Source organism: Lithobates pipiens, unplaced genomic scaffold (assembly GCF_037356315.1).
Source record: "Lithobates pipiens isolate NorthernLeopardFrog02 unplaced genomic scaffold, aLitPip1_a1.2 Scaffold_10, whole genome shotgun sequence".
NCBI classification, from domain to species: Eukaryota; Metazoa; Chordata; class Amphibia; order Anura; family Ranidae; genus Lithobates; species Lithobates pipiens.
Genome location: NW_027507686.1, coordinates 77,647,941 through 77,663,418, shown reverse-complemented (window position 1 = coordinate 77,663,418; position 15,478 = coordinate 77,647,941). Strand labels below are relative to the sequence as shown.

Here is a 15,478-nt window from a genome sequence, read left to right as displayed (position 1 = left end):
TATGTACTTTTGGATGGATTGTACGTTTTTACTTGTTATAGAAAGGAGTGCAGGATTTTTTTTTCATTACTGTCATTTTTATTTGTGGGAACACTTTTGCAGCACACTTTTAGGTCACATTTGAGTTGGTTATATCACAAACAACATCAGTATGAGCACAGTTTGTTAGGAATGCACAGTATCTAAGAGATTTGGTAGTGCAGGAATACTAACACCTATACATACAGAACTGGGGCTACACAATCCTGTGACTGAACGAACTGCAATTTTTATTTTGCATGTGGCTTGGTTAAATATGACATGTATTATGTATCCATTTATAACTTATTAGAGTATGAAAGTGCCCTCTTGTGGAATTATTTTACATCAGATGTATTAGTTTTGGCTTGTGTTTTTACGTTATATATTTTTTAGGTATTAATGCCGTGTACACACAACCAGACTTTTCAACAGACTGAATTCCATCTGACTTTTCGATGGACTTTCGACGGACTTCCGTATAATCGGACTGGTCTACACACAATCACACCATAGTCCGACGGATTCGACCGTGATGACATACGACGGGACTAGAATAAGGAAGTTCATAGCCAGTAGCCAATAGCTGCCCTAGCATAGGTTTTCATCCATCGGACTAGCATACAGATGAATGGATTTTTCGAACGGACTCGAGTCCGTCGTAAAAATTTGGAACATGTTCTAAATCTAAAGTCCGTCTGATTTTTCATCAGCAAAGGTCTCATGAAGCCCACACACGATTGAATAGTCTGACGGATTTGTTCTGTCGGACCTTTGCTGTCGAAAAGTCCGGTCGTGTGTACACGGCATAAGAGTCTACCTAAGTTAGTATCTTTTGTATAACTAAATGATGAGGAAATAGGATTTTTTATTCTGTACATTTGTTAATAATGTTCAGGCATAACCTAACCATCTTCAATCTCATTACACCACTATTGACAGTAGCAATGGTTCTATATACAGTCAGTTGGGAGGGACAAAGAAGTGCTGGCATATACCTATGACATGGGAAAACAATAACAACTGTGGCTGGTTTTCTAAGCTGCCTGTTATATGCTTATCCTTGAATCCATTTAGCCATCAGTCATGTGAGAAGACTGTGATATCATGTCTATGAATAGCTTGGGGGAAACCTGTCAGATTGAAACAGGAAAGCTGCAAGAACATGCTCTGTGTCAGTCATTCTTAACTTTGCTTCTTTCAGGAAGTCACTGACCAGAAACAAGCATCAGTTGTCTGGGGTTGATTTGCACATGCATCTTTCAGATCAGTGACCATATAAATAGTGAAAACAGGATACCATCCTTGGAACATATACCTTCAAAAACAAGTGAATGATGCCAGCTCATCAAAATTTATCATAACAGGTTTCTTTTAAAGCTAAATATAAGGATGAGATTCGGGCCGAGCATGGGTTGAAGGCAAACCCAATTAGTTCCTAGTTTGCAGGAAATTGCAAACTAATGTGGCAATTTCCTGCCATAGCAAAATAGTTACCGATAATATACTTCCTGTCCTCTGAACTTTGGTTAGATGGCTAGAGAGTAGGGATGAGCCGAACACCAACCCCCCCCCCCCGCCCCCCCATTCGAACGTGCGAACAACATTAAAGTCTATGGGACACAAACATGACAAATCAAAAGTGCTAATTTTAAAGGTTTATATGCATGGCATTGTCATAGAAAGTGTTTGGGGACCTGGGTCCTGCCCCAGGGGACATGTATCAATACAAAAAAAAAGTTTTTAAAAACTGCAGTTTTTTTGGGAGCAGTGATTTTAATAATGCTTAAAGTGAAACAATAAAAGTATAATATTCCTTTAAATTTCATACCTGGGGGGTGTCTATAGAATGCCTATAAAGTGGCGCATGTTTCCCATGCTTAGAACAGTCTGACAGCAAAATAAAATTTCTAAAAGAAAAAAGTAATTTAAAACTATTTGCGGCTATAATGAATCCGGCAATACACATAATTGTTCATTTATAAAAACAGCATGGGATTTCCCCACAGGGAAACCCCGAACCAAAATTTTAAAAAGAAATGTGTAGGAGTCCCCCTAAATTCTATAGCAGGCCCTTTAGGTCTGGTATGAATTTTAAGGGGAACCCCGTGGCAAAATAAAAAAAAATTACATAGGGTCCCCCCAAAAATCCATACCAGACCCACCACTCCTGAACCGTACCAGGCCACATGCCCTCAACATTGGGAGGGTGCTTTGGGGTAGCGGCCCCCTCAAAGCACCTTGTTCCCATGTTGATGGGGAGAAGGGCCTCATCTCCACAACCCTTGCCCGGGGGTTGTGGGGGTCTGCGGGCTGGGGGTTTATCGGAATCTGGAAGAGATGGTTTTTGACAAGTCCTTTATTCATTTCTTCTTCTTTCCCCTGCTTCTTCTTCCATCTTCTTTCTTCTGGTCTCTGGTCTTCCTTCGGTGTTGTTCTTCCTCCATCTTCTTCTTCTCCATCTTCTTCTTCCTCCTCTGCTTCTGATGCACGGGGACTGCCTTATGGCTTTCCCCGTGTTGTTTCACTTTAAGCATTATTAAAATCACTGCTCCCGAAAAAACGCCAGTTTTTAAAACTTTTTTTGCATTGATACATGTCCCCTGGGGCAGGACCCAGGTCCCCAAACACTTTTTATGACAATAACTTGCATATAAGCCTTTAAAATTAGTACTTTTAATTTCTCCCATAGACATAGACCTTTATAGGGTGTTCCGCAGCTTTCGGATTTGCCGCGAACACCGCAAATTGTTCCCTATTCGGCGAACTGGCGAACAGCCAATGTTCAAGTTAAACTCAACTCGAACATAATGCTCATCCCTACTAGAGAGAGGCAATAGTATGTTTGAAGAGAGAGATAGTTGTTGCTTCATGGTGCTATACAGTGCTGTATTGTGCCACATTACTGTGAATTGCATTGCATTGGGCTACGTATTATTGCGTACTCCCTCCCCAGTGTTCACAATGCACATAAAGGGGTTGATTTACTAAAGACAAATAGACTTTGCAAAGTGCAGTTGCACTCTGAAAGTGCAGTTACTCCAGAGCTTAGTAAATGAGCAGAAGCTCTGCTGACTTCCATCATTCAATCATGTGCAAGAAAAAATGCTGGTTTTATTTTTTTATTTTCCTTGCTCGTAATTGGGTATTCTTTGCAATGTGAAGCTTTACCTCATTTACTAAACTCTCAAGCAACTGCCCTTGCAGAGTGCAACTGCACTTTTCAAAGTGCACAGTCTATTTGCCTTTAGTAAATCAACCCTAAAATGTTGTATCTAGGACTACCTTTTTGTGTGTGCCAGCAGCAACTTCAGATGCCCAGGGCTTCTGTCTTTTTGGGACGGACGCCAGCTCCAAGCCACTGTATACTTTGCCTATGTGATCACATGGCCAAGCCTTTTCCTTGCCTTTCCTTTTTGCTCTGCCTCCTTTTGCTGATTGGTCTACACAGCAGTTGGCTTTGCACCACCTTCTGCCAGTGTTTCCAACTTGAGTCATGTGATGCATTTGTGTCATGTGACAGTATTGCCGCTCGGCATCTTGGTCCTTGTAGGCCAACGACATGACCTCCATCCGCACATGCGCACTGGCTGATATACATCCGCACTCGGACGGTGATGTCAAACGCCGACCAAGTGGGGGGCTTATAAGGCCAGCCAGTCCAATATCACTCTAGCTGGACAACAGAGGTGACCATTCTGTGCTTCCATTTACTGCAGGGTAAACATTTATGCTCTCTCCCCACATGTTGAATTTATCTGAACAGCTTGTTTATGCCCAATTCATGCATGTTTTTTTTTGGCTCATCCATAATCTCTTTCCCCTTACCTTCCTCCCTTCCTCCCTATGTCATTCCCCTTCCTTTATTCCGTCTTCCTAGCTTATCACACTTTTTTTTATGGATTTCTAGATTGCAGCTTAGCCCCTTAGACCCCATTCACACCTGAGCGTTTTGTAGCTTGACGCCTGAAGCTACAAAACGCTGGAGGGGAAAAAATCCATTATTCTCAATGGAGATGGTTCACATCTCCACTCCAAGTCGCCTGAAGCCCTACGCCTGAAGCTCAAACAAGTTCTGGACCCTTTTTTGTCGCGCGAATCAGGCTGATTTGGGCATTTTTCTTCTTTTAACATTGGTGACCTTTTGCCCTGCACAAATTCGCAGCAAATCGCGGTAAAAAAACGCGGTAAAACGCTTGAAAAGGCTACGCTCAGGTGTGAATGCAGCCTTAGTCTTGTATTTTTCATTTTTACAGTGATTAATCCCATGCTGGAAGCACTCTTGTCATATATAGAACTATTGGCACCCCTGTACCTATACTTTTTGATAAGCAGAGTTTGTGTAAGTAATTTGAGACTATGTTAGCCCTCCACAATGGACTAATCTATGTCCAATTGTATTAATTTTTTGTGTCTTCAACTAAGTTGTTAGTTCACAGCTCTCTTCTCTTGTAGCCTGGTCCTTATGTTCCCCCTGTAACCGTGCAAGGGCCACCCTGCCGTGATATTTGGACTTGCCCGGGTGTGTGAGCCCTCTTTGGCTCGTTTTGGTGAGTTGGATGGAGGTCAGGGTTTGGGGATTTCAAGACCATGATACACGATTTAAAACTAAAATATGTATTTAATCATTTGTTTTTGTTTCAGTTGTTGATTGATACCGGTTTTTGTATTTAACATTGCCAGAGCCTTTATTTGTATTGGAGACTATGGAATCCCCTGAGGAAACCAATGTTGGCAAAACATGTAGGGATGCAATACACACCAATAACCATTTGAAATGGGATAATCTTGGCCGGTATCTGTAAAAAAACACTATGCTTTGTTTTTATGTACCCTATTTTGTCTCCATGTATAATACATTTGCAAGAATAAAATTATCTTTTTAAGAAAAATCTTATTGTAACCTTACATAATACATGGCACCTTTATAATCCATAAACAACAATCCATTTCTCTTGAACTTCAGATGTTGTTTAGATGCTGCCCCCTTGCGGCCTTTGTTTTTTCCATTTTTTTATATTGGGTTGGGGTTTAGTGTCCATGGCTTATTTTTGGGGAGATATATTTTAATTTGCAAGGGCATTTGTTATTTTGGGGTTAAATCATGGACTTCTTGCTGACTCAGACAATGTGCAGTGGCTGCTAAGCAATGCTTATAAGCCTTTTTCTAATAGGGGACAAGGCCAACTGCAGACTACATTCACAGGCAGTACCTCAATCACATGATTGCAGAGCACTTGGGATGTAGGGCTGATGTTGATACTCTTCAAAGTGAGACCCCATGGACTATTGGGTGTCTGTCAAGGTGTGACCACTGGACAGAACTTGCATGGGCACAGTGGAGCTTCTGGCTTGCTATGCCATGGCCTTCAGCAAAGCAGGAGGTTTTGTTACTGAGAGTTGAATCCACCTGTTCCCTGATTCTGTGGACTTATTTGCTTTAATAAAAACAAACCCATCCTGGCAATAAATACATAACCCCTGCTGTTGCTGATGTTACCAATTGAATTTTTCATTGTCATTCGGTACCTTGCAGCATTACCAGCATTTGCCATATCTTCTGGACCGCCACCATTACCAGTCGCTGCCACCTCTCTTGCCCTGCCACCATTATCAGCTAATACCATATCTCTTGGCTTGAAACCATTACCAACTAGTTCCATCTCTTCTGGCCTGCTACCAATACCAGGTCCTGCCACGTAGCCTGACCTTTATTCCAGCTAATGTTTACCACTATTACCAAATCCTGACACCTCTCTTGGTCTCTTGTAGTGCTCAGGTACTGTAAATGTGCCACACATCTCTGCAGATGGGCTTCAGCCCATCAACATTTTTTTTGTTTACTTCTGGGCAACTTGTGCAATGTGCTTCAATGTTTGCAGTCTGTTCAATTGCAAAGGTTAAACATTCCACTGTAAAGGTGCACACAATGTTTCTGCAGCTGTACTTCAGCTGCCATTTATGTGTTCTTTCCTGCAGAGGAAATCCTGTATTGTGCCTCAAAGTCTGTGGCTTATTCTGGTGTTCCAGCACAGTTAAAGTGTCACAATAGGTTTCCGCAGCTGGATAGCAGCTGTCAAATAACTAATGTTGGCTGCGGAGTAAATGCTGCTTTTTGTCTCCAAGTTTGCATCAGATTTCAGTGCTCAAAAATATTTGTGGATAATGTCTTTCAGATATTACATGTTTATTTAAAGAAAAAAAAAACTACCTACAATCTCACTCTTATATTGCTGCCTAACCAAGGTGTTTACATACTGTCCAGTGACTGTAAGAGATGCGTGGCTATTGTAAAATACACTCTATTTTTTTATTGAGGATACAACCAGTGTTTCCAGTGACAGTACAATATTTGTGTTTACTGTCCCTTTCATTTTAGAACAACATGTGCCTTGTCTCTCCATCTAACATTGTGCCCAACCAAGGTGCTTACATACTGTCCAGCCATTGTAAAATACTGTATGTATGGCTATTGTCTACTCTATTTCAAGATAAAACCTGCCTCTTCTGTCCTTCTTACCCCAAAGCCTAAATAAGCTGCTTCCATGTTGTCCAGCCACTGTACAATTTGTGTGGCTATTGTCTCTGAAGTAATGTGCTCTCAATTTTAGGGGGGATGTGACTCATAGTAGAGGCAATTTCTGCAATTAAAACAAGCTGTTTATTTCAGAGTTCCAAAATACAAAACAGACAGGCACCCAACAAAGTAAATGATTGAGATAAAAGAAACTTCTGCTCATCTAAACTTTACTTAGTTCATGTCCTGAATTTTTTTTTTTTTTCAAAAAAACAGGCTCCTATTGCATTTACAGAATCCTTTCGTTTTTCAACCCACTGTGTCTCTCTTGGAGCGGATGTGCAAATGCACTCCCAAACACAGCTTGGACTAGCTACACATTTCAGTGAACCTGTCAGGGAAACACCAAAACATGGTCTATGAGATTGGCAATCCACCTAAATCTCTTAAGGATTCCAAGTGAAATCAGATCCAGAAACCTTGTCTCTCCCTCTTAAATTGTGATCTGGATCTGACCAAGGTGTTTACATATTGTTTACATATTGTCCAGCCACTCTACAATATGTGTGGCTATTGTCTCTGAAATACTACACATCCCTTGACTACTAGCCTTTTAAATATCCAGAATGGATTATCACGGTTCAAAATGTTTGGACTCAGGATTCAACAAACTCTCTTTGAACCAAACCAAAGGCACATTGTCTCATCCCTAGTTAAATTATAAAATAATTACTTATTAGGGAATTAAAGAGTTTCTAGAGCCAATAACAGGTTTATTTAATAAGGCATAATACTGAACGAATGTCAAGGCAATGCCTTTAGAAAGAAGTACCTGATCTGAGCAATAGCATTTGTGTAGGCAGAGTTATCAACACCCGCATGATATTCATCTGGAGGCATCACACCTGTGCCAAGAAGGAGATAAATGTCACTGTAAAGCTGATGACTGGTCACTTGCACTTACAGAGGGCAATACCCATGTGCATGTCTCCCTGTTGCTAACTGGTGGGAGTTGCAGCACTTCTATTTCCACTATTTTTTTACTAGAACAATGCAACTAGGCAACTCTGAGGTTACTACTACCACATATTTCCAGTGTAATCCAAAAGACCGTAGGAACCCATCTTATATTAATGAGAATCACATTAGGTGTGTGTAGTGGTGCGCTTGCAATAGCCAATTAATTGGGGTAGGAACAGTCCCTTTCATCAGAAGCAAGGGGGATTGCACAAGGGCTTTTCACATACTAGGAGAAAAAGAAAAACCTCTCCAAAATCAAACATGTCAAAACAACATATAAAATGACTTTTAACCATAAGCTGTTTTATACACTACACAAATGAAGAATGTTTACATACATATAGGATGTCATATGGCATGAGCCACTATTGCTACCTCACTTCATAGAGCAAAATATTGGTTAATGACTTGTAATTGGGTCTCTTATTTGATTGTTCTCCAAATACTGGAAATGGCAAGCAGAAAAACAAAGTTAATAATCACACATTTCCTCGCTGTCAATGTATATTTGGAACTATAGCAAAGTCCTCTAGCGTTCACTGCATACAACCATTTGGTAAAATGTTGAAAGATGAGATGCAACCATCCCTTTCCCACTTCCTGGCACTGCACACAGAAAGGAGGAGCACTGAATATACCTACAGGAAATGTCCAATATATAGTGGAAATATCACAATATTTCTGAGCTAGTTTGTCAAAGGGTTGTTCAATTTGATGCTGTTGGTAAAATCTGTTCTTTCATTTAAAGGAAATCTGTGCTAAGAGAAAATTGGACAATGCCACTGGAGATCCACTTCTGAAAATGTCAGTTACTTAGCTGCCTCTTGTTTTTAATAATCTAGATCACAGACCAGTAACAAACATGCAGCACAAAGTCAAAGAGAAGTAAAAATTCCTGATCTGCATATTTTGTTTTAGTCCATGGTACAGAAAGTTTGGAAGCCACTGGAAGAACATGGCTGTCAACTAACTAAATTTTCAAAAGGAGAGGCCAGTAGGACAGTCTTTATATTTCTCTCAGTACAAGCTCAGTGATCCGTAGTTGGGACCAGTATTATTTATGTGTAGTTAATAATGTGTCTTAAATTATCATACAGCATATTTACCAAAATAACAAGCATGTTCAAAGTTCAGATCAACTGAACTCAAATATGATGCAAATGAAGTGGGTGAAAGCACATTATTTAAACCGATTTGCTTTACAGTTTTTCATTAACACTGCTCGTCTCTATTTCACTACCACTGTGATATTTTGTTTCCTCAAATTATACTTCACGTCATGACATGTTCTTCCTCTATATGCAAGCCTGCCTCACAACAGTGAACATGTCACATTCTCCAACAAAAGTAGTACATATATTTATTATGATGACTGGGAATTTAGCAAAGTTGACTTTGAATTTGAATTAAAATAATACAATGGTCCTGGTAAGTATTAGCTTTCTTTGTACAGATCTGTGACAAATATTGCACTAGTATTGCTCACTAAAACAGCCCTTTAGACCTTAGAAGGTGGTTGACTGTGAAGAAAGACCTCAGTGCTGACTGTTAGATCACAGAGCAATCTGTTAATTTGTAAGCTCAGACAAGTTTACAATTACTTTTATTGAACAGAATGTTACTTTCTCTTTATGCATTCACAGTTAATGTAGTGTTAGTACCCAGTGACTTATGTAGACACGCATGCTTGTTTTTAAGGGCCTACCTTTTATATGATAGTTGTGTTCCTCTTTACTCCATACCACTCTACTGCACCAATAGTCTGCAATTGAACTCACCACATCCCAGCCTCCACTTGAAATAAAAAAGTCTAAATCCTGAAATAGAGAAAAAAGAGCTGTTACAGTGGATGTGAACTCAAAAAGTGGAGATTTTCTATTTTATACATGTTAAAATGTTAATTATCTCTAAGCAGCACCCTTAAAAAATTGGATTACTCCATAAAATAACACTGGACTTCTTCACATGTGATTGTGTCCAGACATTCCTGCTCTGTAGCCTTATAGCTGTATATCTGCAGTGTGAGATCTCTGACCGCCGGTCTCATAAGCTTTGGAGTGAGATCTGAGGATGTCACTACTGTGCTGCTCAGTGGTTTTCTTAGGGCCTACTGGAGAAGAAGCTGTGCCCAAGGACCTGCTTCTGCTTATTTATCCTGTGGATCTGTCCTTTATCCACTTTTCATGCTGCTTTTCCGATATTCTCCAGCTAGCCATCAGATCAACAGTCATTAGAGAAACAGCTCTGAGATGAGAAAGCAAAGCCCTACTCTTTCAATAAAGCCAGACATAGATGGTTCAAACAGCAGGAACTGGTCAAGATTAAAGCCATGTATGGGCAGGCTGAATGTACCCAAGTTGATCGATTGATCAACTTGGGTACAACTAGTCTGTGGTATTTTACTTGCGATTATCTGTAGCGGCAATTATAGCCACTAGCAATATTCACTGTGTTATCCCGTCGGGGGCGGCTTTTCTTGACCCAGCCCCCCCCCCCCCCCCCAGGAGAACACAATGGCTTGGCGGGGGGATTCCCCTGTCAACACTGTCTGTGCAACCTGTGGTTGGTTGCTCCCTCTGCAGAGAGACACTGTGCAGAACAAGGCATAGTACTTTACCTTTGTATATCAAGAGATCTTACTCCCAGGTGGAAGGCTGTTTAGTTTAAACGCGTCGGGTGGACCCCCTTACAGACATCGCTACTTTCTGACTATGTTATTACGATTGAACCAAATGTGAGTGTAATTTTATTATTATTTTTTAATAAATTGGATGTTAAAACGGTATCACGTTATGCTAGTTTTCTACTTCCATGGTCTTTGATACCTGAGCCCCCTATTTTCGTGGGATGAGCACTATAGGAGGATCGCTACGGATGATTTCATGACCTGAAGACTTGCGGGAGATTACATACTAGATGTATGATTATCTGGTTTGCTAACCTACACATAACTTTGCTAAATTCCCAGTCACTACATATGACTCGAGAGGCGTAAGCCTTCCTCTGAGTCCACGTCATTTGGTAAGCCTCTTCTCCCCTTCTTTATCACGGTGGTGGTGGTATTATTCTACACATCAGAAGCTGAATTTCACCTTTTTTCACGTCACCTCAAGTTTGGAATTGTGATTGATATTACACATTTCAAGGACTGTTAGACGTTCACTTGATGGACTGTATATGTTAAATTAATTTTATTTACCTGAACCTTTTGTGTGCATGAGGTTCATGCACTCTTCCACCTGGGAGTAAGATCTCTTCATATACAACGGAATTTACACATATTTTCTTTTTTTGAAGGGAATGTAATTTTCTTTGCTTGAATTAGTGCCTTACTGGTTCATGTGGTTTGTTGCCACCTAAGCGCCACACTTTTTTGTTTTAATTTTTGTATGTTACTGTGTAGTCTTCAGTAGTGTTGGCAGCTGGGTAGAACACATCTTTTCACAGCGCAGTATTTTTTTTACACCTTTAGTACTTTACCTTTCACCTGCCTTTTGTGGACACCACTTCCCCATTATAGGTTCTCTTTAACTACAACCCAGTAATACTGACTAAAAAATTCAGCATATTAGCATCATTAGCAATGGCTGAGCAGTTTAAAATTTACAAAATTAGAACCAATAAAGATCATGTTGCATAAAACACTCCAGCTAGAGCAGGTTACCAGAATGCTGGGGAAAACAAGTAGTAATATATAACCTGTCAACAAAAAGTTGCTTATATCAGTGGAAAATATTTATTTGGTTTGAACATGTCATGATTATATTAGACGCAGGCAGATCTTTGATCATTCTGATATGTAATAATGCCTCCTGCATCCCTCTTGAAATAAATGAGATTGAGATGCTTGTCCAGCCTTTTTGCAATGTGTTTTATCAACATGCCATTTAGCCTTAACCACTTTCAGACCGGACCATTTTGCTGGCTTAAGATCAGACCACTTTTTGCGATTCAGCACTGCGTTGCTTTAACTGACAATTGCTCGGTCGTGCGACTTGGCTCCCAAACAAAATTTACGTCCTTTTTTTCCCACAAATAGAGCTTTTTTTTGGTGGTATTTGATCACCCCTGCGGTTTTTATTTTTTGCAAAAATATAGTGACAATTTTGAAAAAAAAACGCATTATTTTTTACTTTTTGTTATAATAAATATCCCCCAAAAAAATATAAAAAAACATTTTTTTCCCTCAGTTTAGGCCGATGCATATTCTTCTACATATTTTTGGTTAAAAAAAAGGATTGCTCAGAGCTGGATTAACTCTTCGTGGCAAGACTGGGCACATATGTCATAAAATCCTATACTGTACAAGGTGCAAGCCTTAAATAAAAAACATTTTTTTGGGGTTTACAAACACTTTAAGGAAGGTTTCCTGAATATCTAAAGTGAGATTTCTAATCAAATACCTTTGTCATCTCATAGTATTGCTTAAATGCCATCATGACATCACCATTGATGTGAATTTCTTGGTCACCATAGATTTTCTCAGGACAAACTTCACATCCCGTTACAGCACTTTCCCACGGGAACTTGGCACCCTACATTTTGAAGAAAAAAATAATTGCATGCATTTTTTTAACATCTGATATAAGCATTGACCAATTGAGAACGTTCAGTAGAAATTCTGTAAAAATACACCACTCAATGCTCTGTACTGTTGCATCAGGAGCCAGCTGTCATGTGTATGCTCCGATGGGCTCTACGATTAAGCCCAATCAGGGTGAAATGCATCAGAGGGCGTGGCCTTGGCAGGGACCTTGTTTTTGAAGCCAATAAAATAGAATAAAGCACCCTGATTTAATTTTGACAGTATGCAGCCATGCCTTTACTTTTGGCTAAATGAGTACTTTGCTTTAATTTATATGACCCGTGTATGTGAATGTATGTCAACACTGTGCCGCCTTTATGTAAATGTAATTTCCTGCTCTGGAAATTAATATTCCTCATCTCCCTATGTCAATTCTGCTGGTTGAGAGGTGTATGGGAACTCTCTGGCACCAAGCATAGAGAAGCTAGTGAGGCAAACTAACTGAAGGTGCATGGTGCAGTGATTGATGAATGGCAATCTAGAGGAACACACAAATCTAGGAATAATATAACTGTTAAAATGATTTCACCTGCCTTCTTATAATTCTTTTCAGATGAATCATAGTTTGGTTCTTGTATTGAAAGGGAACTCCTCCAATAGGAACTTGAGACTGGGCAGACTATTACATGTAATTGAGCTGCTTTACCTGACAAAAATACTTGTTATTTATACACTTCTCATAAAGTCTGTGAAATAGTATGATGAAAGTGCTCCTTACAGCTTTAAGTAAAAAACATCAAAGTGTTGTAAATACTTTCTGTATTAGCTTCTTGTAGTCCCTGTACAGTGGCAATAAAATTGGGAAATGGGGCACAGCATAAGGAGCCAAACAGTTGTGCTGCAGTGCTAGGTCCATGCAGATAGGGGTACTCAGCAGAGTGACATAAGTAAGCTCATCAGTCTGATGCTTCTCTGTTCACTGTACAGTTAGGATGGGAGAAGGACAAAAACTGTGTAACCAAAGCCTAAACCCAAAACAAAAACATTATATATTACAGCTTATCAGTCCTTAAATGTGGGGGCTGCATTAGTTGTCTTATTTTTGTCCTTTATTCTTACCCGTTAATGCTGCAAATAACACTCTTCTAATCCTTTTGTGGCTACACTTACCTCTCCAAGGTATTTATAGAAGGATCCATGGTTGACACACCGGCTGGACTTCCAATATGTCTGCCTTTGCCCATCTTTATTAAGCTGGACATACACTAGTAGTTTTTCAAGCAAATAGTCGTACAAATATTTACATAAAAAACCCTTGTATATTCAATGACTAAATGAAATAAATTTTAAAGTATGTTTTAAAATTGTGTCGGTTTTTACCATTGACTTTGGAATGAATGTAATTTCCTGAAGAAAAGCCACATACACTAAAACGTGTTTGAGAAAAGAATTCCATCCTGCTTATTCGAATTTTCACAGTGGTGGAAAACAAATGTCAATTTGACCCCACTAATGATTAGAAAATCAAACAAAACACGACCAGCATTACATGGGGGTGAGGTATTAGTAGCTTACACAAGAAAGATAACACATTTTCGCCTCCAATGCACTTCACAGAAAGGAACAAGAACAATGCATTTCTGGCAAGATCAACAGATATTTTCTGTACTTGCTGAAAATGTTCTAAGCCTGAAAAATAAACAAAAATGAATGTAGCCACCACAGCTAAGGGCTGGCAAGCCATAATCTATGACATATTTGTTCTTGAGTTTAGTCTTTAACTGTATTCGAGAAAAAACGGATGGCCACTCTGCCAGTCAGGGCTGTGTTGTGTGAAAAAGCAGAGCAAGCTCAAGATCATTTTAAATTAAATGTACTATATATTGTACAAAAAGAGGGGTTTGGGACTTTAAATGAGGCATGTGGGACCTTTTTTCTTGGCTCCATTTACTGTTCAATACTTTTCAAAAATATTATATACCTTCATATAATCACAGTCTACCTGATTTATGCACTTTTACAGCATTGGAGACCAAATGGTTTTCTTTGTGATTACTTGTTTCCTTTTCTCTGGGGATCATGATGTGCATCCGGCTTTCCTGCGAGCCCCTTCCTCAGCTCCTGGGATGAACATTTTAAGCAGCTACCAGTTTTCATGTTCACATGGTCGATTTAACCACTTGCTTACTGGGCACTTAAACCCCCCTCAGTCCCAGACCAATTTTCAGCTTTCAGCGCTGATGCACTTTGAGTGACAATTGCGCGGGCATACAACACTGTACCCAAATGAAATTTTTATCATTTTTTTCCCACAAATAGAGCTTTCTTTTGGTGGTATTTAGTTACAGCTGGGAGTTTTATTTTTTGCTAAACAAACAAAAAAAGATGCAAAAAAAAAAAAAAAAAAATCATGTTTTAATAGTTTGTTATAAAATTTTGCAAACGGGTCATTTTTCTCCTTCATTGAAGTGCGCTGATTAGGCGGCACTGATAGGCTGCATTGGTGGGCACTGATGGGCTGCATTGGTGGGCACTGATGGGCTGCATTGGTGGGCACTGATGGGCTGCACTGGTGGGCACTGATAGGCATAGTTAAGGCGGCACTAATAGGCACAGATAAGGCGGCACCGATGGGCACAGATAAGGCGGCACTGATGGGCAAAGATGGGCACAGATAAGATGGCACGGATGGGTGGCACGGATAAGTGGCACGGATGGGTGGCACGGATGGGCACTGATAGGTACCACAGATAGATGGGACTGATGGGCACTGATAGGTGGCACTGATAGGTGGCTCTAAAAGGTGGCACTGCTGGGCACTGATGGGCGGCACTGCTGGGCACTGATGGGCGGCACTGCTGGGCACTGATGGGCGGCACTGGGGTGCAGCACCTTTGAGGCAGATTGGGTGGCACTGTGGGTGGCACTGTGGGGTGGCACTGTGGGTGGCACTGTGGGTGGCACTGTGGGTGGCACTGTGGGCACTATGGGCACTGACAGGGGGCACTGACGGGGGGCACTTACTTTTTCTTTTATTTTACTTCAGGATGGCACTGCGGGAGGCAGGTGGGCACAGGCAGGTGGCAGGTGGTCCCTTGTATTGATGGCCGTGATCGGGACTGATGTCCCGATCACGGCCGCCGGTGATCGGCTTTTTTTTTCTCTCCTCGCGCTGTCAGCGCGAGGAGGAATAATAGCCGATTACCGGCTCCGTTCTATCACATGATCAGCTGTCATTGGCTGACAGCTGATCACGTGATAAGGGGTCGGGATCGACCCCTTACACGGATCGGTGATCAGGCGAGTCTCACGGACTCGCCGATCACAGAGCGCGCCGCGCGCGCCCCTCAGGGGGCGCGCAGGCCGCTCGTAACCAGGACGACGTCAATAGACGTAGT

At 40.7% G+C, this 15,478-nt stretch overlaps 1 protein-coding gene across 1 annotated transcript in view; it reads right to left on the bottom strand.

The window, feature by feature from the left end:
* Positions 1-15,478, bottom strand: part of PGGHG (protein-glucosylgalactosylhydroxylysine glucosidase) — a 74,842-nt gene that overhangs the window by 18,876 nt on the left and 40,488 nt on the right. The window contains exons 6-8 of the mRNA XM_077456007.1: positions 11,959-12,090; positions 9,261-9,372; positions 7,368-7,440 (exon numbers count right to left, since the gene is read on the bottom strand). Of these exons, the coding sequence (XP_077312133.1) occupies positions 7,368-7,440; positions 9,261-9,372; positions 11,959-12,090 (317 nt within the window). The remainder of the gene's footprint in view (positions 1-7,367; positions 7,441-9,260; positions 9,373-11,958; positions 12,091-15,478) is intronic.